Raw genomic sequence first — 25,894 nt, 5'->3', positions numbered from 1 at the left:
ACACCTTTTTCGGTAGGCATTTATATGTATAAATATAAAACCACCATATGCTCCTTTCTAAAGGTAATATGACAGATTTTCCAGTTGTCCTCTATTTTTTATTTTGAATTTTAATGCTGTAAGACATATGCTGTTACAACTTTAAGGAACTATATTGACAAGAAAATTAGTTCCAAGTCGTGATGGAAACCGTCAATTATAATGGTAGTTAGTAGAGAGGGGGCTAAACCCCCAGTCAGTAGACTGCTAGTCCCATTCTCTTTACATTCCTTCAAATTGAATTGAACCTGTACAACTTACATACATGTGCAAAAGTGTATTTAGAAACCACACTTCACTTATAACCAGAGTTTAATGTCAGTTGATTTAAAAACTGCTGATTAATTTGAGTTAATCTAAATATACATTGCTTCATTTTGAATTTTGAAAAATATGTAAAATAAGCTTGAATTTTTTGGGGGGTTTTTTTTTTTTTGCTGTTTTTCTTTCTTTTTTTTTTTTAATTTATCTATTTTTTTCAGCGTAACAGTATTCATTGTTTTTGCACCACACCCAGTGCTCCATGCAATACGTGCCCTCTCTATTACCCACCACCTGTTCCCCCAAACTCCCACCCCTGCCCCTTCAAAACCCTCTTACCTAAGATGATGGAAATACTATTCCATCTCTTCTAAAATTTGGATTTAATTAAAGCTGTACTGACATATATAGAATTTATTTTCTTTTCCTGATAAATTCATTATAGAACTTAAATTTCAATAAGACACATTTGTAGTTTTGCAAGATAAACTATCTCTGTCTTATATTGACTTTACCTTTTGATTTTATGTAGTCATTTGAACTTTGTCAACAAATAAATGTTAAAAAACCCAACTCATCAATGCCCTTGTTTAAACAAACTTAGCAAAATAAATTAATTCAACACATCATGGAAGTGAAAGAATTATTCTTAAAACTTATGGCTTATTGATGAATGAGAACCTCAGTTTGAACTCAAACTAAGTTTTTTTACTGAGCAAGTACAATTAGAAAGGTGCATCATGCCTCTGTGTTTAATTAAAAAAATACAGAGAGGTATAGGAATGGCCAAGTACATCAATTATGTTTAAGTTGGTATCATTGACAAAGTATATTAAAATAATCTAAAAAGAAAAGAATTAAAAAGTGCAGAGGGATCTTTCTTGTATCACTCCTTTTTCAATGTGGTCACCTTAATTATTGTATGTAGAATAATGAAAACTGGAGTTGAGGAAGTGGGGAGTGGGAAACTGTAATAATTCATCATAAAGACACTCACTGGATGATAGTAGTAGTTTGTAGGTAGTGCCTTAGCAAGTGAGGTTGTATGTTCGTAAATATCCTTCTGAAACAGGTGCACGTTATTTTGAGCTAGTTGTCTGTAGGTATAAAAAGATGAGTGTGGGAATAAAGGAGGATATTAAAAACTGAGCTCACAGTATCCTTTGTGCTTCTCAGTTATTCCAGAGCATGCATTTTTGCTGCATTGCAAAGGATCTGTGCTCTGGAGTCTTATGTGACTATACCCTGGATGCTTTAGAACATTATGTTTTTTTCCCTTTCTCTTGAGTTTCCCTGGTTTCTGTAATGGTCCCCCAAAACAAGACTTGAACATCCTTATGATGTGTAAAACAATGACATTATACACAGTGTGGTACAGTATAACCATGGTGTGTCAGTATAACTTATGAATTGAAGATCAGGAATAGAACAAAAGTTTCATAGGTTAAGAGACTGAGGAAATTAAATGTTAAGAATCTTGGGCATTTCCTAACAAAGCATTTTCAAAAGTTAAGGGTATTAAAGACTTAAAGAGACAGTTTACATTTCTAAGTGTGAAAATTGTAAATGTTTGAAAAGTAATTTATTTGCCATGTTATTATCTGTGACATCTTGTTTTATTTATCTTTGAAGAACATCTTTAATGATAGACATAAAGAAAACTGTTTCTTTTCCACTATTTAGACAAGAACCTAGTTAGTGAGCAAAGAGTTTATTTACTTCATAATAAGAGTTCCACTGGGAAAGTGCTGTGTCAATGTTCTGCCTGCAAAATATGGATAATCTTAGCCTTGTTATTCTCTTTTCTCCTCCCCCCTCCCCCACATATCCATTTGGGTTGTGTGACTTACTTGTAAAGTAATTGCCCTGTGTTGCCCATTGTACAGAGTGGAACATGGATTCACTCTCCCCATCAGTGGATTTTAATGACACCTTTTCTTTTTTGCTAGGTCACTGATCCACAGCAGCCTCTGTCATTTGGTATCACACTGGGAGAACTTAGTCTGTTGGTAATGTTGGCCTTATTTACAATTTTTGTGAAACTTGTTAAATATTCCTAAGTCATAGGGTGAATTGCTTAAAATCTACTATGGATACAAATAGCTATTTTATTTTTATGTATAATTTTTTCACAGTTTTTCTAGAAGTTCAGAATTTATAGTGATGCTGTTATTACATTCTCTAATTATTATTTGTCTTTGAACTTAAATATCAAAATACCAATATCAAACATTTTTAAAGAATTAAAAGCTGTATCTTAAACAAGTGGGAAAATAGGGAAGGGTAAATTTTATAGATCATGTTCTCATTCTTGCAGGTAGAATTTCCAAATAGCTTGTAAATGTGTATTTTGTACCTGTGTATGTGTATGTGAGTGTGTGTGTGAGTATTATATTGAGATGTATATAAGGTCATTTATTTTGGTTATATATTTTATTTTACATTTTAAAATAAAAAATTTTGGGGCGCCTGGGTGGCTCAGTGGATTAAGCCGCTGCCTTCGGCTCAGGTCATGATCTCAGGGTCCTGGGATCGAGCCCCACATCGGGCTCTCTGCTCCGCAGGGAGCCTGCTTCCTCCTCTCTCTCTGCCTGCCTGTCTGTCTACTTGTGATCTCTCTCTCTGTCAAATAAATAAATAAAATCTTTAAAAAAAAAAAAAATAAATAAAATAAAATAAAAAATTTTGTATTTCATTTTATTATACAGTTTGGTTTTTCTCCTAAAGATCTTTAAGGGTAGAGAGTGTGTACATTCATTCAGGTTGGACATTTTCCCCTCTATTTTCTGTGGACAACTAAGTGGTAGGAAAAATGTTTTAAAGTTAAGGACAGTGAACAGTAAATCTTGCTGGGTACATGTTTGTCTTAATGATAGTTATGTGGAGAGTGCCTTAGTGTAGAGAAAGAAGAGGAAGAGAAATGAGAGAGAAGTGGAATACTAGAGAAACAGAAAAAGGACATGATTACATAAAGGCCTTCAGAATGATATTTCCATACAGATAAGTAGAGATGTCCATCAAATTGAAAACCAAAGCAGAAAAAACAAACAAGCAAATCCTAGAGAAACAAAATTAAGGGAGTCAAGGAAGCTAGTTTTTTTTTTTTTTTTTTTTAAGATTTATTTGTTTATTTATTTGACAGAGAGAGAGAGATCACAAGTAGGCAGAGCCTCAGGCAAAGAGAGGGGAAGCAGGCTCTCTGCTAAGCAGAGAGCCGGATGAGGGGCTCGATCCCAGGACCCTGAGATTGACTTGAGCCGAAGGCAGAGGCTTAACCCATTGAGCCACCCAGGTGTCCCAAATCTAGTGTTTATTATACTGTTTATCCTCTGCTTCTTTCCAAAATGATTTTTAAGTGGTTTTTGATAAAAAAAAAAAAAAAAGAAATGTACAATAATAGGGACTAGAGATAATTGCTCCAGAAAAACCAGACTAACAATATGAGTCATAAATGAGCACAATAGTTTATGTTGAGCTTCTTGCCAACAAAATAAAAAATTAAAAAATAGTTATGTACCTCTCATTGACTGAGAGAGGCATCCTAGTGTGTAAGAATGATATGTAATTTCCTTAGTGTGTATTGTTGTTTGATTCTCTGTATCTTTTCTCCGACTCTTCATGCTGTTTTCTTTGCCTGTATTACTTTCTTCCCTTTGTCTCCCTGGTGATTCTGTTCAGGTTTTAATTCTTATGTTAGATATTACCTTGTCTTTCTTATTCCTTTTTTACTTTCCTCTTAGAATTTATCATTCTTCCTTTTATGCTCCCCATTATATTTTATTATAGCACCTGTCACATATTATTGTCCTGGTTACCATGGTGATCTTCTGTCTAACCTTCATTCATTCACTGATAAAATAGTACCTTAATTTTAGAATTTTTGCGATGATTAAATGAGATAGTTTGTGTAAAGTATTTGGTACATGTGTGACTCGGTTATTTCCTGCTTGAACTACTATATTGACTATAATAACAACAGTAACCCCAAACTTACCTCTTTATGTATCCATATCATTCCTTTTTTCCATCTTTCCAATTACAATCTATCTCATATGTAGGGTAATCTTCCCACCTCTAATCTGGAGCTCATCCTCCCCATGTCCTGGGAATCTTTTCTCCTCCCTTTCTCTCTGCCTCTTTTCCTCCCTTCCTTCTTTCTTTCCATCAATTTCCTTCTTTTTTTTAAAATCTTCAACTCCCTTCCCTCCCACTTTTCCCTCCTACCATTCCTTCCTGTGAGCTAAATTTAAACACATTCAGGTCTGCCTTTTACAACCAAACTAAAAAGGCCCTCCTGAACCTTCTCCCACTCTACCTAGGCCCCATCTAACTGCTATCTTCTCTTTCTCTTCTTTCCAACTCAGCTTTTTGAGAGAATTCTCTACATTTACTATCTTTGTTTCCCCACCCCTGCTGATTCCTTACCCATTGACTCTGCTACTCCTCTGAAATTTTTCTTTGCAAGTTCATTAGTAACATGCTCAAAATGGCTGCTCAAAAAACGAATTTTCGTTTATCTCATTAGACATTGTTGATCATGCTGACTTTCCAGAAACATGCTCATGCTGTTATTTCCATATTCTTGTGGCTTTCTTTGCAATAATTATTTGATTTTTTAAAAGAATGTGGAGCTTCACCATTTTATAGGCTTGCGCGCTCTCTCGCTCTCTCTCTCTCTCTTTTTTTATTCATACCCAATTCCTTCCACACAGATACAAAGTAGCTCAGCAGTTATTTTCTGAATAAATGAACTCAGTTAAATTAGAACCTCTTCTTTATCCATTCTTCTGTTGAAGGGCATTTCGGCTCCTTCCACAGTTTGGCTCTTGTGGACATTGCTGCTGTGAACGCTGGGGTACAGATGGCCCTTCTTTTCACTACATCTGTATCTTTGGGGTAAATACCCAGTAAGTCATTTGCCAGGCCATAGGGTAGCTCTATTTTTAACTTTTTGAGGACTCTCCACACTGTTTTCTAAAGTGGCTGCACCAACTTGCATTCCCACCAACAGTGTAAGAGGGTGCCCCTTTCTCCACATCCTCTCTGTTGTTTCCTGCCTTATTAATTTTTGCCATTCTAACTGGTGTAGCATGGTATTTCAGTGTGGTTTTGATTTGAATTTCCCTGATGGCTAATGATGATGAACATTTTTTCATGTGTCTCTTAGCCATTGGTATGTCTTCTGATGAAGTGTCTGTTCATGTCTTCTGCCTATTTTTTTGACTTGATTAACTGTTTTTTGGTGTTGACTTTGAGAAATTCCTGATAGATCTTGGATATCAGCCCTTTGTCTCTAGTGTCTTTGCAAATGAATATGTTCTCCCATTTCATGGGTTGCCTTTTTTTGTTGACTATTTCCTTTTCTGTGCAGAAGTTTTTTATCTTGATGAAGATCCAAAAGTTCATTTTTGCTTTTTTTCCCCTTGTCTTTGGAGACATGTCTTGAAAGAAGTTGCCAATGTTGAAGAGATTACTGCCTATGTTCTCTAGGATTTTGATGGATTCCTATCTCACAATTAGGTTTTTCATCCATTTTGAGTTTATCTTTGTGTATGGTGTAAGAGAATGGTCAAGTTTCATTCTTCTGTACATAGCTGTCCAATTTTCCCAGCACCATTTATTTCCACTGGATATTTTTCCACTGGATATTTTTTCCTGCTTTGTTGAAGATTATTTGACCAAAGAGTTGAGGGTCCATATCTGGGCTCTCTACTCTGTTCCATTGGTCTGTGTGTGTGTTTTTGTGCCAGTACCATGCTGTCATGGTGATCACAGCTTTGTAATAAAGCTTGAAATCAGGCAACATGATGCCCCAGCATTGTTTTTCTTTTTCAGCATTTCCTTGGCAATTTGAGGTCTTTTCTGGTTCCATACAAATTTTAGATTTGTTTGTTCCAGCACTTTGAAAAATATGGATGGTATTTTGATTAGAATGGCATTGTAGGGGCGCCTGGGTGGCTCAGCGGGTTAAAGCCTCTGCCTTCAGCTCAGGTCATGATCCCAGGGTCCTGGGATCGAGCCCCGCATCGGGCTCTCTGCTTGGCTGGGAGCCTGCTTCCTCCTCTCTCTCTCTCTGCCTGCCTCTCTGCCTACTTGTGATCTCTATCTGTCAAATAAATCTTTAAGAAAAAAAAAAAAAAAAAAGAATGGCATTGTAATTGTGGATTGCTCTGGGCAGCATAGACATTTTAACAATGTTTATTTTTCTGATCTATATCTTCTTCAGTTTCTTTCATAAGTGTTCTGTAGTGTAGTTCCTTGAGTATAGATCCTTTACCTCTTTGGTTAGGTTTATTCTAAGGTATCTTATGGTCCATATATACAGTGGAATATTACTTAGCCTTCAGAAAGGATGCATACCCAACTTTTGCATCAGCATGGATAGGACTGGAGGAGATTATGCTGAATGAAATAAGTCAAGCAGAGAAAGTCAATTATCATATGGTTTCACTTATGGAACATAAGGAGTAACATGGAGGACACTAGGAGAAGGAAAGGAAAAGTGAAGGGGGGGAATCGGAGCAGGAGATGAACTATGAGAAACTGAGGACTCCGAGAAACAGACTGAGGGTTTTGTGGCGGCTGTTTGGGGGATGAGTGAGTCTGGTGGCCGGTATTAAGGAGAGCATGTTTTGCATGGAGCACTGGGTGTTATACGTAGACAATGAATCTTGGAACACTACATCAAAAACTAATGATGTACTGTATGGTGACTAACATAACACAATTAAAAAAAAAAGAAATAAATTAGAACCTCCTCAATTCTATTTGCACTGTTCCTTTGATTTTGTCATATAGACAGGGAAGGAAACAGCTCACAGTTTAGCTCATGGTTAACTAGGTGTCATTTCTTTTCTCTAAGTTATTTTGTTATAGTTTATAAATATTAGAGTACTGTTTTATGGTATATATAATTTGTTTCACAATTACTTTTTTCTTTTAGACTGCAAATGAACACTGGACTCCATGCATATTAAATGAAGCAGAAAAAATTATATACAAGGTATTAGACTGGATTAAGAATTTCTTGTTATTTTTCTAGCTACAAACACTTAATGTAGTTTTTTAAAACCCAAAGGAGCCCAGTGTGCTATTGGAGTATGAGTTAAAATTGTAAGTTCTAGTTTGGGCTCTGCTACTTACTACGTGACCTTCTGTAATCACTTACCTTTTATGATGTTTAGGTTCTTCACCTAGAAAAAAAAATCAGATAAAATTAATATTTCCCAAATTGTATTTTATGGATCATTAGGTAATTGAGATATAGATTTGTAGAAAAAATATTCCCTGGTCAAGATTACTGACTAAAGTACTAAGCTGTACATAGTTAAACTGTAATCACAGGACTTCACAATACTTTAAATATGCTAATAAACCTTGTGAATTTTTCAAGAGGGATGTCTAGTATGTTGCTTTCCCCACCTTGCTGTTCTAGAATCCCCTCCCCTCGCCCCTCTTTCTAAACAGTCATTCATATCCACTTTCTTATTCAGCAAAACATGTACAAGTCTGTTAAAGAGTAAATTCTGTTAGTTGTTACATGTTACATGTAACAAGTCTGTTAAAGAGTAAATGTTTGATAATTTAATGAATTACTCTCCTTAGAAATAGTGTTGCTGGAAGAAAATTTGCCAAATGCTAAGATTAATAATAAAGTCCATGAATAACATGCTTGTATTTTCCCCATTTTTGCTTTATTTTTTTTCCTTTAAAAGTTCAAAATGGGGGGAGGGTATGTGCTATGGTGGTGCTGTGAAGTGTGTAAACCTGGCGATTCATAGACCTGTACCCCTGGGGCTAATAATACATTATTATGTTTATAAAAATATTTTTAAAAAGTTCAAAACGGCAATTGGATAATTCTAGGGTGAACGTGAGAATAATTTTTAATACTGATTCATAATTTTCATGTGTTAGTTGCTTGACTTCTTTTCTTTTTCTTTTATAGCTTATACGACTTGATAGTCTTAGCGCCTACTGGAATGTAAACTGCAACATGTCTTACCAGGGATCAAAGGAACAGATCTTGGTAATTTCAATTTATACCTGGAAGAGCTAACTCTACTCCCTAAATTTTTTTAACTTAAGAGGTCTTTAATGAGCACAGGGTATATCTTTTGTTTAAGTTGTATTTAGCCAAATGAGAATTGTGAAACAGCTCTTGGAATCCACTCCTTTTTAAAGAATTTTTTTTATTTATTCATTTAAGAGAGAGGGTGTGAGAGCAGGAGCATGAGCAGGGAGGAATGTCAGCAGTAGAGGGAGGAGCCAAAGGCAGATGCTTAATTAACTGAGCCACCCAGGTGCCCCAGAATACACTCTTTTTTAAAAAGCACTTATGGGGGAGCCTGGGTGGCTCAGATGGTTGAGCGTCTGCCTTCAACTCAGGTCATGATCTCCAGATCCTGGAATCAAGCCCCATGTGGGGCTCTTAGCTCAGCAGGGAGTCCGCTTCTCTCTTTCCCTTTGCCTCTTCCCTGCTTGTGCTCTCTCTGTCTCCTCTCAAATGAGTAAATAAATAAATCTTAAAAAAAAAAAAAAGAGCTGCATCTAAACTTCTAGAGGGAACTATTTAAAAAAAATAAAAAGCACTTATGTTTTTGAAGATCTTTGTGAAATCATTCACTACACAGTGAGATAATAACCTATACTATTAAACTAAAACTGCTCTTATGGTTTTACGCTCTCATTTTGATGGCATTACGTTGTGTTTCATATAAGAATGATTACTTATAGAGTATTATAAAGAAAGGTACTTTTGAGATATAAAGAATATATCCTTAGCAAATTTTCTTTTTAAGTATAATTGATCTTAGAAAATGTTTTAAGCATTTGTGATGATGATTTCCTCAACAGTGAAAGGCTAGTTCAAAACTTCAGTGTGCTAAGTTAATCTTAGTCATTTTTATATACTTAGAGGAAAAAGGAAAAGTTGAATTTCCTGAACTTGAATTAATTCAAGATTCTCTTATTGCTCAGAAAGATATTGTAACAAATAATTTGCCTTTCTCTAGAAAGTGTTTGAAATCCTAACTAATGGATGTTTAGTTGTTTTTTTATTTTTAAAGATTTACTTATTTATTTGAGAGAGAGGCTTAGAGAGCCTGTGCAAGTGTATGGGGGGAGGGATTGAGGGAGAGAAGCCTGGAAGCCGAATCCTCACTGAGCCCAGAGCCTGACCCCAAGATCCTGACCAGAGCCAAAATCAAGAGTTGGCCAATTAACCAACTGAGCCACCCAGGTGCCCCAGTTTTTGTTTTTATGTCAGAGGAAAACAGAATGTGATAAAACTTTTAGATATTTTAGAATTTTTAAAAATGATCTACTTCTTTATTTTATTCTAAAGAAATATATCCGTAAGTTATGCTCATTGTATTTTTCTTATGGACTAATTACAAAGAAGAGAATAAAGATACAGCTTTAAGAACCATATGTGTAGCTGAATGTGTGTGCATTTTTTTTCATTTTCATCTTCAATTTTCTGTTTAGGATCAGCTGAAAAGTGGAATTCTTAGAAGTAGCAATATACCTGCAAATCATCAGTACAGTAAGTAGTGGTATAAGTTTATTTCACGTCATATAGGAAGCATAGGATTAAATACTGTCTTCATATACGTTTTCTGGTAAAGTTACTTTGACAAAGAGGAAGAATTTTATATTTTAGTTTTATGATAAAGCATATTTGGATTATAACAGATTGTTAAGGAATAGATTATGACACATACGCCACTGGAGAATAAGAGAAGAGAAGAGGGTAGTAGGATTGTAGTTTACTCCCAACAGCTAAACACCCTTGACCTCCATGTTTCCTTCTTTTTTTTTTTTTAATTAATTTTTTTTTTTAAGATTTTATTCGTTTATTTGACAGCGAGAAAGAGAGATCAGAAGTAGGCAGAGAGGCAGGCAGAGAGAGAGGGAAGCAGGCTCCCCGCCGAGCAGAGAGCCCGATTCGGGACTCGATCCCAGGACCCTGAAATCATGACCTGAGCCGAAGGCAGCGGCTTAACCCACTGAGCCACCCAGGCGCCCTCCATGTTTCCTTCTTGTTATCACCTTTGTTTTAGGAATTAGGTTTTCTTTCCTTTGTTTAATAACTAAATCTCTGAGATTTTGGTATTCAGGTCAACCTTGCCATGTCACTATTAGAGTGTTATGACAAACCAACCACTCGAGAGATTTTTCTAAATGGATTTTCTAATGCTCGGTATCCTCATCTTTACTTATTTTTAAATAGACTGCTAACAAAGCAGACTATTTATTTGTGTCATCGATTTTCTCCATTTTAGTTTCATTCCAAAGAGGCAATTTTTTTAATTGAGTATACCCCTTTATGTTTATCTTCAGCTTTCATGCCCATCTTCTTCCACATTGCATATTACTCTGGTTCACTGTTGTTTTCTTCATATACCTTTATAGCTGACTGCCTTTATGTAAGAGTTGGCACTTTCTCTTTATGTTCATAGATCTATTTAGTGATGATGTTTTCATATGAAAACAGAGAAGTGTTTATTTTCATTTGTGAAAGAACTAGCTCAGAAGAATCTACAACTTCATTTATAAGTGGTATCTGCCACTTATAAAAACCTCTAAATAAGTTAAAAATTTTATACAATCTTATGCTGTTGTAAATACTGTAAGATACCACAGTTTATCTAATTTTAATGCTATTCACAGTTAAATTTATTGAATTACTTTGCCTTTTCATGCCAGTTCTTAATTTCAAGAATATTTTTTGGCTTGATTCTAAGATTATCTATGTAATGGTCATTTTGAAAAATTGTGAAGTGGTAAGGACTTTTTTCTTGGTAATATGTATCTAATTTGTGATTCTGTTCCTAAATTTAATTTGTGATTCTGTTCCTAAGTTCTGCCAATGGGTAAATAAGACAAATTAATCAAATCTTGTTTCCTACCTTATGTTAATATTTTTAATGAATACTAAAGTCATTCAGTGTCTTGTAGTAAGTAAGAGAGGCCTAATTTTACACAGACTGAATAAGTAAGAGTAGATTGTCTATCACTTTTGTACATTTTTACTTAGAGATGTAGGATTCCAATTATATCCTTGGAGATTCCACTTTAACTTGCAGTTCGTATTACACAGATCAAGTAGATGCTTGAATATTTTTGGTAGTGATTTTTTACATTTTTTGCATATTTTTTATTACTTTTCTATACTTTCAGAGTAACAGTGTTCTCATAATTATTTACAGTTGTTCATATGTAAGGGCATATAAACATATCTATGTCTTCCCTTGTGATGTAAGTTTTCCAGCCAATATCGGCTTCTGCAAAGCTCTACATGAATCCTTATGCAGAAACAGAGCTCAAAACACCCAAACTTGATTGGAACATAGAAGTACAGAACATTGCCATTGAGTTGACCAAACCTCAGGTAAGATTCAGGTGGTCATTTCTAGCTTTGATTAGCTTTGATCTCAACTGCTTTTGTCCTTTGTGATTATTCCTTCTCCAGTACTCTAGTGGTTCTTTTATATACTTATATTTCTGTTCTATTTGTATATATATATACACAAACACACACATATATGTATGTATATGTATAGGTATATATATATTTTTAAGAAAATAAATACTAAATTTAAGAAATCATTTCCTTCATTTTATCTGGTCTTTTCCTTATTGATGGAGAATCTTACCAAATTATAGCAAATGACATTATTTCCATTTAATTCACAATTGATGGAAGATTTTACTGTGTTTTTTTCTTTCTCAGATTTTAATAAACACTTATATTAAATATTGTCTAATTAATTTTTAGACCAACTGTGTTGGCAGCTTTTTTCCTTCACCATTTGTTTCTCATTCTGATTATATGTCCCGGGAGTTTAGATAACAGATGGAGAACTGAAAGTAAAAGGAGGACAAGGGATTTAGCTAAATGAACTTTTAGCTCAGTGCAGTCCAATAAAAATATACAGTGGTTCCCCTTCTCTGTGGTTTCCTTTTCCTTGGTTTTGGTTACACAGGTCAGTTGTGGTCTGGAAGCAGATGATCTTTCTGATGTATGGTCAGAAGGTCAGTAGTGGCCTAACACTGTGTCACTGTGCCTACATCATTCACCTCATTTTATCTCACCATTAGGCATTTTATCACAACAACAAGAAGAAGGATGAGTGCAGTACAATAGGATATTTTGAGAGAGAAACGCACACCACATTCACATAACTTTTATTATATTGTTAGTTCTATTTTATTACTAGTTACTGTTAATCTCTTATAGTGCCTAATTTATAATTTAAACTTTGTCATAAGTATATATATATGTATAGGGAAAATACATCATACGTAGGGTTCAGTACTATCCATGGTTTCAGGCATCCACGGGGGGCTTAGAACATATTCCCTGAGGATAAGGGGGTTTTACTATAATGTGGGTTGTTTTTATAATTTTAAATTTTCTAGTAGCCACATGAGCAAAGTAAAAAGAAAAGATGAAATTAATTAATAAAATAACATGTTTTCTAAGCTAACATTCCCAAAATATTAATCATTTCAGTATGTAATCATTGTAAAAAATTGTTAAGCTATTCTATATCCTTTTCTTTTTCCTAAGTCTTTGAAACCTGGGGTATATTTTAAACTTAAAATACATTTAAGTTCAGACTACCCGTATTTTAAGTGGTGAATAACCACACTGTAACCATTAGGTAGAAGTGCATTAAGAAAAACCAAAAGGAAGAAGCTAGATTTGCTCCTTTCTTTATCTACAGTCCTGTGTGTGTGTATGTATGTGTGTTTCCCTCCATTTGAGCTGTTTACCAGGCACATGCAGAGTTCTATTGATGGTAAGATGGGCAATTAGATAGCTTTATCTTGCTTTAGTTATGTAATGATTTTCTGGAGCGGTTTGCAAATCAGCTCTTAGATAGCCCCTGCTGAAATGATGGTCTAATGGAGAACATGTAGTTTTAGGGACAACCATGTTCTAGTCCCTAGTTGCAGATAGCATGTTTGTTGTTTCAGTGGGCATTTATTGCACACTGTAACGTATTTGAAAATAGGATATATATTACTACTGATGGTACAGCTGTTTATTTGACAGCACTTTTTTCTTTTTGTAGTAGAACTTAAAAATTGTTACAACTTATAATGAATGTCCTCTTAAATTTGATGAAATATAATATGAACAGGCATGCAATGATGATATTCATTGTTCAAGGAAGTTAGTTTTACTATACTGAAAATATACTAAAATTTGGTGTTTATCTGTGTGTGCAATGTAATAAATATAACTATATTTTTGTTTTAATAGTACTTAAGCATGATTGACCTTTTGGAGTCAGTGGATTATATGGTTAGAAATGCCCCTTATAGGAAATATAAGCCTTATTTACCACTTCATACCAATGGTCGACAATGGTAAGTTAGAATCTTTTTTTTTTAAAAACGAGAAACGTATAGTTAGGAACTCTCAGATTTAAGAGACCTTTAAAGCCATGTAATGAAGCCACTTTTTTTTTTCTTGATACACATGAAAGGGATATCTTTTCTATTATGTCTTTGTTACTTTTTTCATATACACATTCTCGTGTGATCTTGCTTTTAGACTGTTCCCGAATTCTCAGCTTAGCATTAAGACTTTAATCACTTTTTGGTCTTAGTGCCCTTTAGTCACCACATGGGCTCAACATTCAACCATATTGAGACAGTATTAATTTTGCATAACATGTCATTTTGTGTCTTCATGATTTTGCTTTGACATACCCTCTTACTGGAGTAATTAGCTCATTTTGCAATCTGTTTAAGCCAGAGAATTGTACTGGGGAATTGAAATGTTAATTACTGGTCTCTTACAGGAGAACAGTTAATCAGAACAAAAAATGTAACAGCATAGATCTAAAAAGTAAAAGCCATTTTCCTGCTGCTTCTTAAACCTTTGTTTTCAAATGTTCATTAACAAAATTTGTTTTGCAGGTGGAAATATGCAATTGATTCTGTTCTTGAAGTTCATATAAGAAGGTATACACAGATGTGGTCATGGAGTAACATAAAAAAACACAGGCAGTTGCTCAAGAGTTATAAAAGTGCCTACAAAAGCAAGCTAACCCAGACTAAAGTCCCAGAAGAAGTACAGAAACAAATTCAGGTATATCTCATATATATTGATGAAAACTATCCTTTGTTAAATCATCCTCTAAGTTTTCCTAAATTTAATTTGAATTAAAATATAATTTTAGAAAGAATATAGGGCATGGATTGCATGAAGCACTGGGTATTACATGCAAACAATGAATCACGAAACACTACATCAAAAAGTAATGTACTGTATGGTGACTAACATAACATAATAAAAAAAGAGAGAGAATAAAACTGATCTCTTTTTGAGATAATTTTATGGGAAAATGCAGAGTATTTTTTCAGTTTTTTTCTTTAAATATTTCCCTCACATCCTAGTATCAGATAAAAGATACTAGAATACTAGAAACTATTTGGAGAAATGTGCTTGGTTTTTACAATAATGTTTATAAAATCAGTGTCAGTTATTCAAATATATGTTTATTATTAGCTAGATGTATGTTATTAGTTTTGTTAGTGGCTTTTTTTCAGAGTTCCAAGTATTATATATAAAAAACAGCTCTTATATTCCTCAAAATAGGAACCCCTTTTAAATACAGAAAAATACCACACAGTATATAATTTGCTCAGTGTCATCTGGTCTTGATTATATAACCATTTCTGTCATGAATTCATAATGTAAAGAATTAATTGCATTCCTGTTCTGAAATAATATGAGAATTGCTAATATTATATATTAGAAAAAGCATCAAGTTTCTCAGCCTCTCAGATCTGATGTTCTCATGTATAAAATGGAAACAATATTTGTTTTACAGAGCTGTGAGAATTGCATGAAATAGCACATAGATTACTTCATACACAGGTCACCTAATACATGTTTAGGTTCTTATATACTTTGATATAAATTCCCCAAATCGGTTTCTACTTCAACATAGTTGTTGATTTGTAGAATTTTTCATTCTTAAATTCTATGTTTTATGTATTTCATTCTTAAATTCTGTGTTTCATTCTTTAAATTTTTCGTTTATGCCTTTAGTACAATGGTATAAAATAGTATGAGAAAGAGTGGGTTAGTACAAACCATAAGGATAATACCTAAAACAAGCCATCCTCCTAAATATTCTTGTTTCACTAATGGTGTCATTAAATTCCTGTTTTTATATTGTATTTATTGAAGATTTGCTTTCTTAGAAAACTTATTTCCATTATTGCAAAAACTGGAAGTATAAAGCTGAGTGTATATTCAAATTATCCTTTTATTAGATCACAGTTACTGTTTGTTTGTAGACTGGACAAGCCTAGAAATCCTAGAATAAAATATTTTTTTAATCTAATGCCATTCTTCTTGTTTACAAGTGTCTCTTTGTTTTATAGGATTTGGAGAAGACTCTAGATGTTTTTAACATAATTTTAGCAAGGCAACAAGCACAAGTTGAGGTAATCATTTTGATGAGCTAATTGTATATTTTAAGCATGTTACTACTACTCCTTTAAACTTGAGATCAAGAAATCTTTAGCTTCATGGGACTTGTTCAAGTAATAATAAAGGTTCATTTTCCATGCCTTCATTTAGTCTCAGGAGAAAAAAATCGGAATTTGGGGAAAAAAATCCCACTAACATGAAAGAGAAAAAATTTTTAAATTTTATAAAAAAAATCTGAACCCCCCCCAAAGGAAGTAAGTAAAAGTTGTCTGATACCGGTTGAGACCTGATTTAGGACCCAGGATGTGATCTATTCTGGAGAATGTTCCATGTGCACTAGAGAAGAATGTGTATTCTGTTGCTTTGGGATGAAATGTTCTGAATATATCTGTGATGTCCATCTGGTCCAGTGTGTCATTTAAGGCCTTTATTTCCTTGTTGATCTTTTGCTTGGATGATCTATCCATTTCAGTGAGAGGAGTGTTAAAGTCCCCTACTATTATTGTATTATTATTGATGTGTTTCTTTGATTTTGTTATTAATTGGTTTATATAGTTGGCTGCTCCCACGTTAGGGGCATAGATATTTAAAATTTAGATCTTCTTGTTGGACAGACCCTTTGAGTATGATATAGTGTCCTTCCTCATCTCTCATTATAGTCTTTGGCTTAAAATCTAATTGATCTGATATAAGGATTGCCACCCCAGCTTTCTTCTGATGCCCATTAGCATGGTAAATTGTTTTCCACCCCCTCACTTTAAATCTGGAGGTGTCTTCACGTCTAAAATGAGTTTCTTGTGGGTTTTGTTTTTTATCCATTCTGATACCCTGTGTCTTTTGATTGGGGCATTTAGCCCATTAACAATCAGGGTAACTATTGATAGATATGAATTTAGTGCCATTATTAGCCTGTAAGGTGACCGTTACTGTATATTGTCTCTGTACCTTTCTGATCTACTACTTTTAGGCTCTCTCTTTGCTTAGAGGACCCCTTTCAATATTTCCTGTAGAGCTGGTTTGGTGTTTGCAAATTCTTTCAGTTTTTGTTTGTCCTGGAAGCTTTTTATCTCTCCTTCTATTTTCAATGATAGCCTAGCTGGATAGAGTATTCTTGGCTGCATGTTTTTCTTGTTTAGTGCTCTGAATATATCATGCCAGCTCTTTCTGGCCTGCCAGGTCTCTGTGGATAAGTCTGCTGCCAATCAATTTTTACCATTTTTACCATTTTATTTTTACCATTGTATGTTATAGACTTCTTTTCCCAGGCTGCTTTCAGGATTTTCTCTTTGTCACTAAGACTTGTAAATTTTACTCTTAGGTGACGGGGTGTGGACCTATTCTTGTTGATTTTGAGGTGGGTTCTCTGCACCTCCTGGATTTTGATACTTGTTCCCTTTGCCATATCAGGGAAATTATCTCCAGTAATTCTCTCCAATATACCTTCTGCTCCCCTCTCTCTTCTTCTTCTGGAATCCCAATTATTCTAATGTTGTTTCATATTATGGTGTCACTTATCTCTCGAATTCTCCCCTCGTGGTCCAGTAGCTGTTTTTCCCTCTTTTGCTCAGGTTCTTTATTCTCTGTCATTTGGTCTTCTATAGCCCTAATTCTTTCTTCTGCCTCATTTATCCTAGCAGTGAGAGCCTCCATTTTTGATTGCACCTCATTAATAATTTTTTTGATTTCAACTTGGTTAGATTTTAGTTCTTTTGTTTCTCCAGAAAGGGCTTTTATATCTCCAGAGAGGGTTTCTCTAATATCTTCCATGCCTTTTTCGAGCCCGGCTAAAACCTTGAGAATTGTCATTCTGAAGTCTAGATCTGACATATTACCAATGTCTGTATTGATTAGGTCCCTAGCCTTCGGTACTACCTCTTGTTCTTTTTTTTGTGGTGAATTTTTTCACCTTGTCATTTTGTCCAGATAAGAGTATATGAAGGAGTAAGTAAAATAATAAAAGGGTGGCAAAGACCCCAGAAAAATGCGTTAACCAAATCAGAATTGTCCCCTAATCGTGGGGGGGGGGGGGGGGGGGAGAAAGGGGATAAAAAGAGGTTCAGAAAAAAAAAAAAAATTAAAGAAAACAAATAAAGAAAAAATATAAAAAAGAAAGAAAATATATATATATTAGATAAACTAGTTAAAAAATATTAAAAAAGGAAAGGGTAAAAGTTTAAAAAAATTTAGCAGAAGAAGAAAAAAAAATTAAATTAACCGCAAGACCAAAGAATCATGGGGAGGAAGCCATGAGTTCCGTGCTTTGCTTTCCCCTCCTCTGGAATTCCACTGCTGTCCTTGGTATTGAACCTGCTTTCCTTGGTAGGTGAACTTCGCCCTGGCTGGATTTTTTGTTGATCTTCTGGGGGAGGGGCCTGTTGTAGTGACTCCCAAGTGTCTTTACCTGAGGCGCAATTGCACCGCCCTTACTGGGGCCGGAATAAGTAATCCGCTCGGGTTCTCTTTCGGGAGCTTTTGTTCCCTGAATGCTTTCCATAGAGTTCCGGAGGACGGGAATGAAAATGGCGGCCTCCCAGTCTCCGGCCTGGAGGAGCCGAGAGCCTGGGGCCCCACTCCTCAGTGCACCCCCAGAGAACAGCTCCCAATCACTCCCTTATCCCCGGCCTCCAGCCGCGCTCCAAGCTCACCAAGCCTGCGACCCGTTCAAGGTAACCCCGAGCTGAGAGCTCACTCCTCGGCTCTGTCTCTGTAGCTGGCTTCCCTGTTCTAATACCTGCAAGCTCTAGGACACTCCGACACCCACGATCCTTCTGTGACCCTGCGGGTCCTGGGGCCACTCGACCCCGCATGGGCTTCACCCGGTTTAGCCTCTGGAGCAATGTCCCTCAGTGGAACAGACTTTTAAAAGTCCTGATTTTGTGGTCTGTTGCTCCGCCGCTTGCCAGGAGCTGGCCCCTCCCCCTGCGGTTTATCTTCCCGTCGTTTTGGAGTCACTTCTCCACCAGTCCTACCTTTCAGAAGTGGTTGATTTTCTGTTTCTAGAATTGCTGTTCTTCTCTTTGATCTCCCGTTGGATTTGTAGGTGTTTGCAATGTTTAGATAAGCTGTCTAGCTGATCTCCTGCTACCTGATGTAGTCTCAGCCTGCTACTTCTCAGCCATCTTGACTCCTCCTCCTTTTTTTTTAAAACTGCATGTCAAGTAATCTTGGATTATATCCTAGGCATTGTGAATATTATGTTGTCTCTGGGTCCTTCTTATCTTCTGGAAAACGTTGATATTTTGCCTTTACACACAACCTAGTGAGACTCTGATCTTTAGTTTTGTTTTGCATTCTGTGGATCATGGCTCAAATCTCAATTCCATGTTTTCTGCCTTTGGTATCTTGGTTTAGGTCCATTTTGCACATGAATAGTACAAGAATTTGTTGGAGACTGTGCAGGTGGGTTCATATCTCAGTTCAGGTCTCTAAAGCTTTGCTACTTTCCTTTAGGTTACTTTTATACATGGGCAGCTTGGGTTAGACTGAAATTCATGCAGGTACCTACACAGAATTAAGAGATAACCATTCTCTGACTCTTCTCCCTCTAGTATATCCCTTGTCCCCTCCAGTTTACACGGACTCCATTTTCTCATTCCTCGGCCAGACTGTAGAATTTCTTTCAGGGATTCAGCTGCTTGTGTCTCTGCAGTGCTCCATGATTCAGGCCTGCCTCAGAGTACAGCCATGTGAAGTAGTTTTGTCTGGCTGCATAGTAAACTCAGTGGCTTAAAGCAATACACATTTATTTATTTATTTAAGATTTTATTTATTTTTTGGCAGCGAGATCACAAGTAGGCAGAGCAGCAGGAAGAGAGAGTGAAGCAGGCTCCCTGCTGAGCAGAGAACCTGATGTTGGGCTCGATCCCAGGACCCCAAGATAATGACCTGAGCCAAAGGCAGAGGCTCAACCCACTGAGCCACCCAGGCGCCCCGCAAAACACATTCATTATCTCAGAGTTTCTGTGGGTCAGAAGTTCAGGTATAGCTTACCTGAGTTCACTGCTTATGGTCTCAAAATATTGCCATCAAGATGTTGGCTACAACTGTAGTTTCACTTGGAGTGTCCCTGATGAAAGATCTGTTTTTGTTGGTGGATTTTCTGTGGGATGGAGAACTTGAGTTTCTTGCTGGCTGTTGGCCAGAGGCTGTGCTTAGCTCTTAAATTTCATTTCACTTCCTTGCCAGATGGGCCTCCAGACATAGACAGCCCACAATATGGCGGCTTGTTTTTTCAAAGGGAGAGAGAGACTCCAGCAAGACAGCTGGTACAGTTTTGTGTACATAATCACATACACCTTGTCACCTTTGCCATATTCTCTTGATTAGAAACAGGCCAAGGTCATATCCACACTAAAAGGAAGAGGAATGCTCAAGGGCAAGAATAGGAGGGAAAAGTTATGGGGTGGAAGGGGGTAGGGAGACCATGTGAAAAAAAACAAAACAAAACAAAACATGGGAAGCTCACTCTGGTGAAGGTCACTTCTCCAAGTTTTCACTCCTTTCCATCATCTGCCTACTTTGCTTTTTAGAGTTTATCGTAGATATTTTTATATTTTCAGAATTTTTAGTCATCAGCATGAACGATGGGCTATAGAGGCCTTTGTCACCATGGAACTGAAAGTTCATTTTTGGATTTAGCAATAAGGAAGTCATTTAAAAAGCAATGTTTATGAGAGAATGTAGGTAGAAACTTGATAGGAATGAGAGAGAGCGGATGCAAGGGGAGAACAGGTAAATGGAGCAGTACCTGGTGGTCACTACCTGTGGAGTCAAGAAAAGGTTTTATAATTTGCTGTTATTTCTTTTAAAAAATGTATTAGTGTAAAAAATGTATTAGTGTTTCATTTTTATGCCAATAGAATAATTTATTCAACATTTTAAATAGCTTCTGTGCATATATCAGAATTTAGTTCCCTATTTCCCACTGGTTATATTTAAGTATAGATGAGACTTCAATGAACAGTCTTTTCTACATGCTTTCTCAAACATCTCTTGTTTTCTTACTGGCAAGCTCCCCAAGGAACAGTTTTTGGGTCAGGGTGTATGAGTATTGTAGAAGGTATTTGCTACTGCTGGGCCTTGTTCCTATGAATTAAAGGAATGATTTTTCAGAAGGAACAGATCATTTCAATCCTTCCTAAGTTGAATTGCTTGACTTTCATTGGATGTTCTTTTTAAAAATTTTTTTTCAGAGAGAGTACAAGTTGGGGATGGAGCGGAGGAGAGGCAGACGGAGAGGGGGAGAGAGAGAGAGAATCTTAAGTAGGCTCCACACTCAGCATGGAGCCTAACACAGGGCTCAGTCTTAGGACACTGAGATCATGACCTGAGCTGAAAGCGAGTTGGACACTTAACTGATAACCCTAATTGGGTGTTCTTAATACCAGTTACCAGGTGCTTAAAAATTGACAAAAGGGGATTTATTATTGGATGCTATAGACAAAGGGATGGATATGCATGAAGAAAAGGCATTTAGAGTCATCCAGGGCTGAAGTTTTTTATTGTAAAGGAAAATCCACAGGATCACAGAATTTAAAAGATAGGCAGGAACTGGCTGAGGTTCTTTACCATATAGTCTTTGCTGAACCAGGAAGGAGGTGAAGACAATAGAGAGGGTATTAATGTGAAAGGATTCTGTATCTCTCTTTCTATTAGGTCATATGTATTTAAAATCTATTTTTGGTCTCATATAGATATATTTTACTTTGAAATAATTATAGATTCATAGGAAGTAAAGCAAAGATAACTCACAGAAGTCCTTGGGTAGTCTCCCCTCAGTTTTCCCTAGTGGTTATATATGACATAATTATAATATTAAAATCAAGGATTAGACACTAGTACATTGTGTGTATATAGTTCTAGATCAGTATACATTTTTAAATATATTTTTAAGTGATAATTGTCAAGATATAAGAGAGTTTTTCCCAGTATTTTTTATTTTGTTTTATTTTCTTCATAGTTATTATCACTGTTTGAAATTAGTATTTTTATTTGTGTGCTTTCTAATTAATTTACTTTTGTCTTTTCTCTTTATTAAGTCTTTTTAAATTTTTGAGTTTATTTTGAAATTCTTCAAAATCTGTGACATGCTAATCATATCTTTACAAACATTTCAGTGCTAATAGTGGATTTATCTTTTAAAATATTAAAAAAATTTTCAAGGGATTTAAATAGAGATTTAGAAGGGGGAAGGTGAATGTTGCATTGGTCACTACATTATCTTAATTTCTCTTATCAACATGACTTTTGAAATTCCTCTTGATTAATTCACTTTTCAAAATAAAAGTGTTTCCCTGGGGCGCCTGGGTGGCTCAGTGGGTTAAAGCCTCTGCCTTCAGCTCAGGTCATGATCCCAGCGTCCTGGGATCAAGCCCCGCGTCCGGCTCTCTGCTCAGCAGGGAGCCTGCTTCCTCCTCTCTCTCTCTCTCTGCCTGCCTCTCTGCCTGCTTGTAATTTCTGTCTTTCAAATAAATAAATAAAATCTTTAAAAAAAAATAAAAAAATAAAAGTGTTTCCCTTAATTTTAAAATCATTAGTTAGGGGCACCCTGGGTGACTTAGTCAGTTAAACGTTGGATCCTGATCTCAGGGTTGTGAGTGCAAGCCCCAGGCTGTGCTCCATGCTGGGGGTGAAGCCTACTTAAAAAAAAAAAATTTTTTTTTTTTTTTTTAGTTTTTAACATATTTTAAAAACCTTTTTAACTAAACTTAGAATTCTTTTTTTTAAAGTAGACTCCACACCCAGCGTGGATCACTATGTGGGGCATGAACTCACAACCCTGAGATCAAGACCTGGGCTGATATCAAGATCCAAAGCTTAACTGACTAAGCCACTGGGGTACCCCAACATTTTCTGTTTTAAGTAATCTCTGTGCCCAATGTGGGGCTTAAACTCATGGGCCCTGACATCAAGAGTCGCATGTTCTACCCATGGAGCCATCCAGGCACCCCCGTTTAGTTAAAAGGTTTTTAATAAAATGTCAAATACTGTATAGCTGTTCCTGTATCTAGATTTACAGAGAACTGTTCACAAATCCATCTATTTATTAAGTCCAGTATGTAGAACAAGTTTAAGCTTGCAGGCTGTGGTTGCATTTTCTCTAAAAGAATTGTTGATAGATTCTTTAAAGCTTAAAAACCCAGATGGAGAGAGAGAGATCACAAGCAGGCAGAGAGGCAGGCAGAGAGAAAGAGAGAGGGAAGCAGGCTCCCCGCCGAGCAGAGCACCCAACACGGGACTCGATCCCAGGACCCTGAGATCATGACCCGAGCCGAAGGAACCCAGATGGTATACATTTAATTGGGTGCCTTTCCTGAAACAGCTCAGTTTCATCTACTCCCTGCTTGCTGATCTCTCCTGTTGTTGAGGAAACTTAGTGGTATTTCATTGGTTCTGAAACTTGCTGCACATTAGAATCTATACGGAATTTGTTCAAAAAATGATTCCTAGAGTCCACTTCCTCAGGCTTTGTGGTGGGACTTGGGCCCTGTTGTTTTTTGTTTTCATTTTTGTTAAAGTTTCCTGATGATTCTTAAGTGCATCAAGGACTGAATGAACACCACTGAGTTCTGGTATTGATACACAGTAGCTGATTGAGCTGATTTGTCATTCACTTTCAGTTTGCAAATTCAAACAGGCCCTGAATGTATGCACTTATCTCTGACTTGTGACAAAAATGTCACTTTCCCCCCATGCTTATTCTTTATGTTCTTAGGCACTACTCTAGTCTCTTCCTGAATTATCAGTGGTGTAATAGCAGTCTTCCATTACTACTTTTATTTTTTAAAGGATGAGCCCTTTTCATAGGTTGCATGATTTCTTTGTCCTAAGGATTCATACCTGCTATTGAACTATGTAGCTTCTATCTAAGTGATAGATAGAAATAGATTGAAATTTTTTAAGCCACTTTCAGGTTTTATTATTCTTATTTGGTTTCTTATTTCAAGTGCTTCTTCTCAGTAACATTAACCCTTACAACTTCTGTTGTTATGGACATGATGGCGTTAGTTCCACTCAAAAAATATCTCAGAGCAAAAGACAACACAGTAAGCACTTAGATTAATGATACTGTACCTAAGTCTGACATGAATTCCAGATATTGGTGGCTAAGAATTGATTTGTTTTAGCTGAAGCTTTGTATTTGTGAACATTTTAAGGTAGAAAGTTTAGTAGCAGGAATGAAAATGGCAGCTAACATTTTCTTGACCTGATTTCCTGGGTATTGTCAATTCTGAGGAAAGTACTATTTTCTTCAATTTATGTTAGCAAATTAAGACATAGGTTAGACAAATTGTCTAAGTTCTACTTATCATGAAAAATACCAAAAAGCACACTAATCTTCTATACCAAGAGAATAAAGGAGTTAGATGTTATTTCATATAGAATATAAAGTAATCAGATATATATTTTTTACTTAATATATTTCTGACCAATGAAAATGGATTGGTAAGCTTGACAAAGATAGTTATGGCTGAGCTATAAATGATAAAACTTTGATAGTTTTGCTCACAGATATAGACCTCTTCCCCATTTCTTTTTTTAAAAAGATTTTACTTATTTATTTGACAGAGAGAGAGATCACAAGTAGACAGAGAGGCTGGTAGAGAGAGAGGGAGAAGCAGGCTCCCTGCTGAGCAGAGAGCCCGATATGGGGTAGATCCCAGGAACCTGAGATCATAACCAGAGCGGAAATCAGAGGCTTTAACCCACTGAGCCACCCAGGTACCCCCCCCCCATTTCTTTAACATCTAGTTGTTAAAGAGAACTTACTTGGGTACTTGGGTGGCTCAGTCGGTTAAGCATTTGCCTTTGGCTCAGGTCATGAGCCCAGGGTCCCGAAATTGAGTCCTGTGTCTAGCTCCCTGCTCAGCCTGTTTCTCCCTCTGCTCCCCAACCCCCACCCTGCTCACACTCGTCTCTCGCTCTCTCTCAAATAAATAAAATCTTTAAAAATAAATAAAATAAAGAGAACTTACGTAACTTAGTTTAAACTTCTCATTACTAATTCAGCTTTTTTTTCAACTTCCCTTTTGGAGTATTTTTACCTTTTGTAATATAGGGAGACTTGCAATAGGTTATGAATTCATTACCATTTTAAAATATTATAAATTTTAAGTGGGAAAATTATTAAAGTTTACTTATTCAGGGAATGAGAAAATAGAGTCTAAATAATTTATCCCCTTTATTCTATTCATCCTCTGTTTTCTGCTTTTTAGTTATTCATCTATATTAGTATTTCAGGGATTTGCAGAAAATCAAGACAGACTTTATTGAGAAGAGAATGAAATGAGATTCAAGGACTGTTTTTATTTATATTTGACACCTTTCCCATGTCATAGTTAGCAAGCCAGCAATGTATATGAATTCTGAAATATGATTGTTTTAAATTAATGCTTCTGAGGGTGGAAGCATCTTTTTAGAGAACTTTTTTTTGTTGTTGTTGTTAGAGAGAGAAAGAGAGAGACACAGTGGGAGCACAGGCAGACAGAGTGGCAGACAGAGGCAGAGGGAGAAGCAGGCTCCCTGCCGAGCAAGGAGCCTGATGTGAGACTCCATCCCAGGACGCTGGGATCATGACCTGAGTCAAAGGCAGCCGCTTAACCAACTGAGCCACCCAGGTGTCCCTTTAGAGAACTTTTTATTTTATAAATCTGCAGTCTTAGTGGCTTGTTACCTTAAACATTTGGAAGACATTGTTCAAAAAAATTCACTTGAAACTTTTAGTGTGTTTCTGTCAAAATGCAGCATCATCAACATTTTATTAATAGGTGTGGAAGGTAAATTAACAGTGTAACTATATTAACGAAATCATGTTGAACACCATTTCAGAAGGCTTTCTTGACTGTTTATAACGTAATGTACTGCTAAAAAAATTAACCATTGTTCTTACCTGGCTACACGAGAAAATGAAGAGGAAATTTACTCTTTAAATAAATTTAAAAATTTTTACTTTCAGGTGATTCGATCTGGGCAAAAATTAAGGAAAAAGTCTACTGACACAGGCGAGAAACGTGGAGGCTGGTTTAGTGGGTTTTGGGGTAAGAAGGAGTCTAAGAAAAAAGATGAAGAATCTTTGATTCCTGAAAGTAAGTTCCAAATCAGATAATTTATTGTAACGGATAAGAAAAAAAT

The 25,894-nt window shown here is 36.0% G+C and overlaps 1 protein-coding gene across 4 annotated transcripts in view; it reads left to right on the top strand.

The window, feature by feature from the left end:
* The window catches only part of VPS13C (vacuolar protein sorting 13 homolog C), a 194,540-nt gene that overhangs the window by 33,885 nt on the left and 134,761 nt on the right, over positions 1 to 25,894 (top strand). For all 4 annotated transcript variants that reach the window (XR_006818611.1, XR_006818610.1, XM_046007341.1 and 1 more), the window contains 9 exons: positions 2,250 to 2,309; positions 7,244 to 7,303; positions 8,249 to 8,329; positions 9,790 to 9,847; positions 11,568 to 11,695; positions 13,577 to 13,683; positions 14,239 to 14,410; positions 15,715 to 15,777; positions 25,719 to 25,848. Coding sequence is in view for 2 of the 4 variants with exons in the window: in XM_046007341.1 (XP_045863297.1) it covers positions 2,250 to 2,309; positions 7,244 to 7,303; positions 8,249 to 8,329; positions 9,790 to 9,847; positions 11,568 to 11,695; positions 13,577 to 13,683; positions 14,239 to 14,410; positions 15,715 to 15,777; positions 25,719 to 25,848 (859 nt within the window). In the remaining 2 variants the exon portion in view is untranslated. The remainder of the gene's footprint in view (positions 1 to 2,249; positions 2,310 to 7,243; positions 7,304 to 8,248; positions 8,330 to 9,789; positions 9,848 to 11,567; positions 11,696 to 13,576; positions 13,684 to 14,238; positions 14,411 to 15,714; positions 15,778 to 25,718; positions 25,849 to 25,894) is intronic.

Source organism: Meles meles, chromosome 6, assembly GCF_922984935.1.
Source record: "Meles meles chromosome 6, mMelMel3.1 paternal haplotype, whole genome shotgun sequence".
Lineage (NCBI taxonomy): Eukaryota > Metazoa > Chordata > Mammalia > Carnivora > Mustelidae > Meles > Meles meles.
This window is presented reverse-complemented; position numbering and strand designations above follow the sequence as displayed.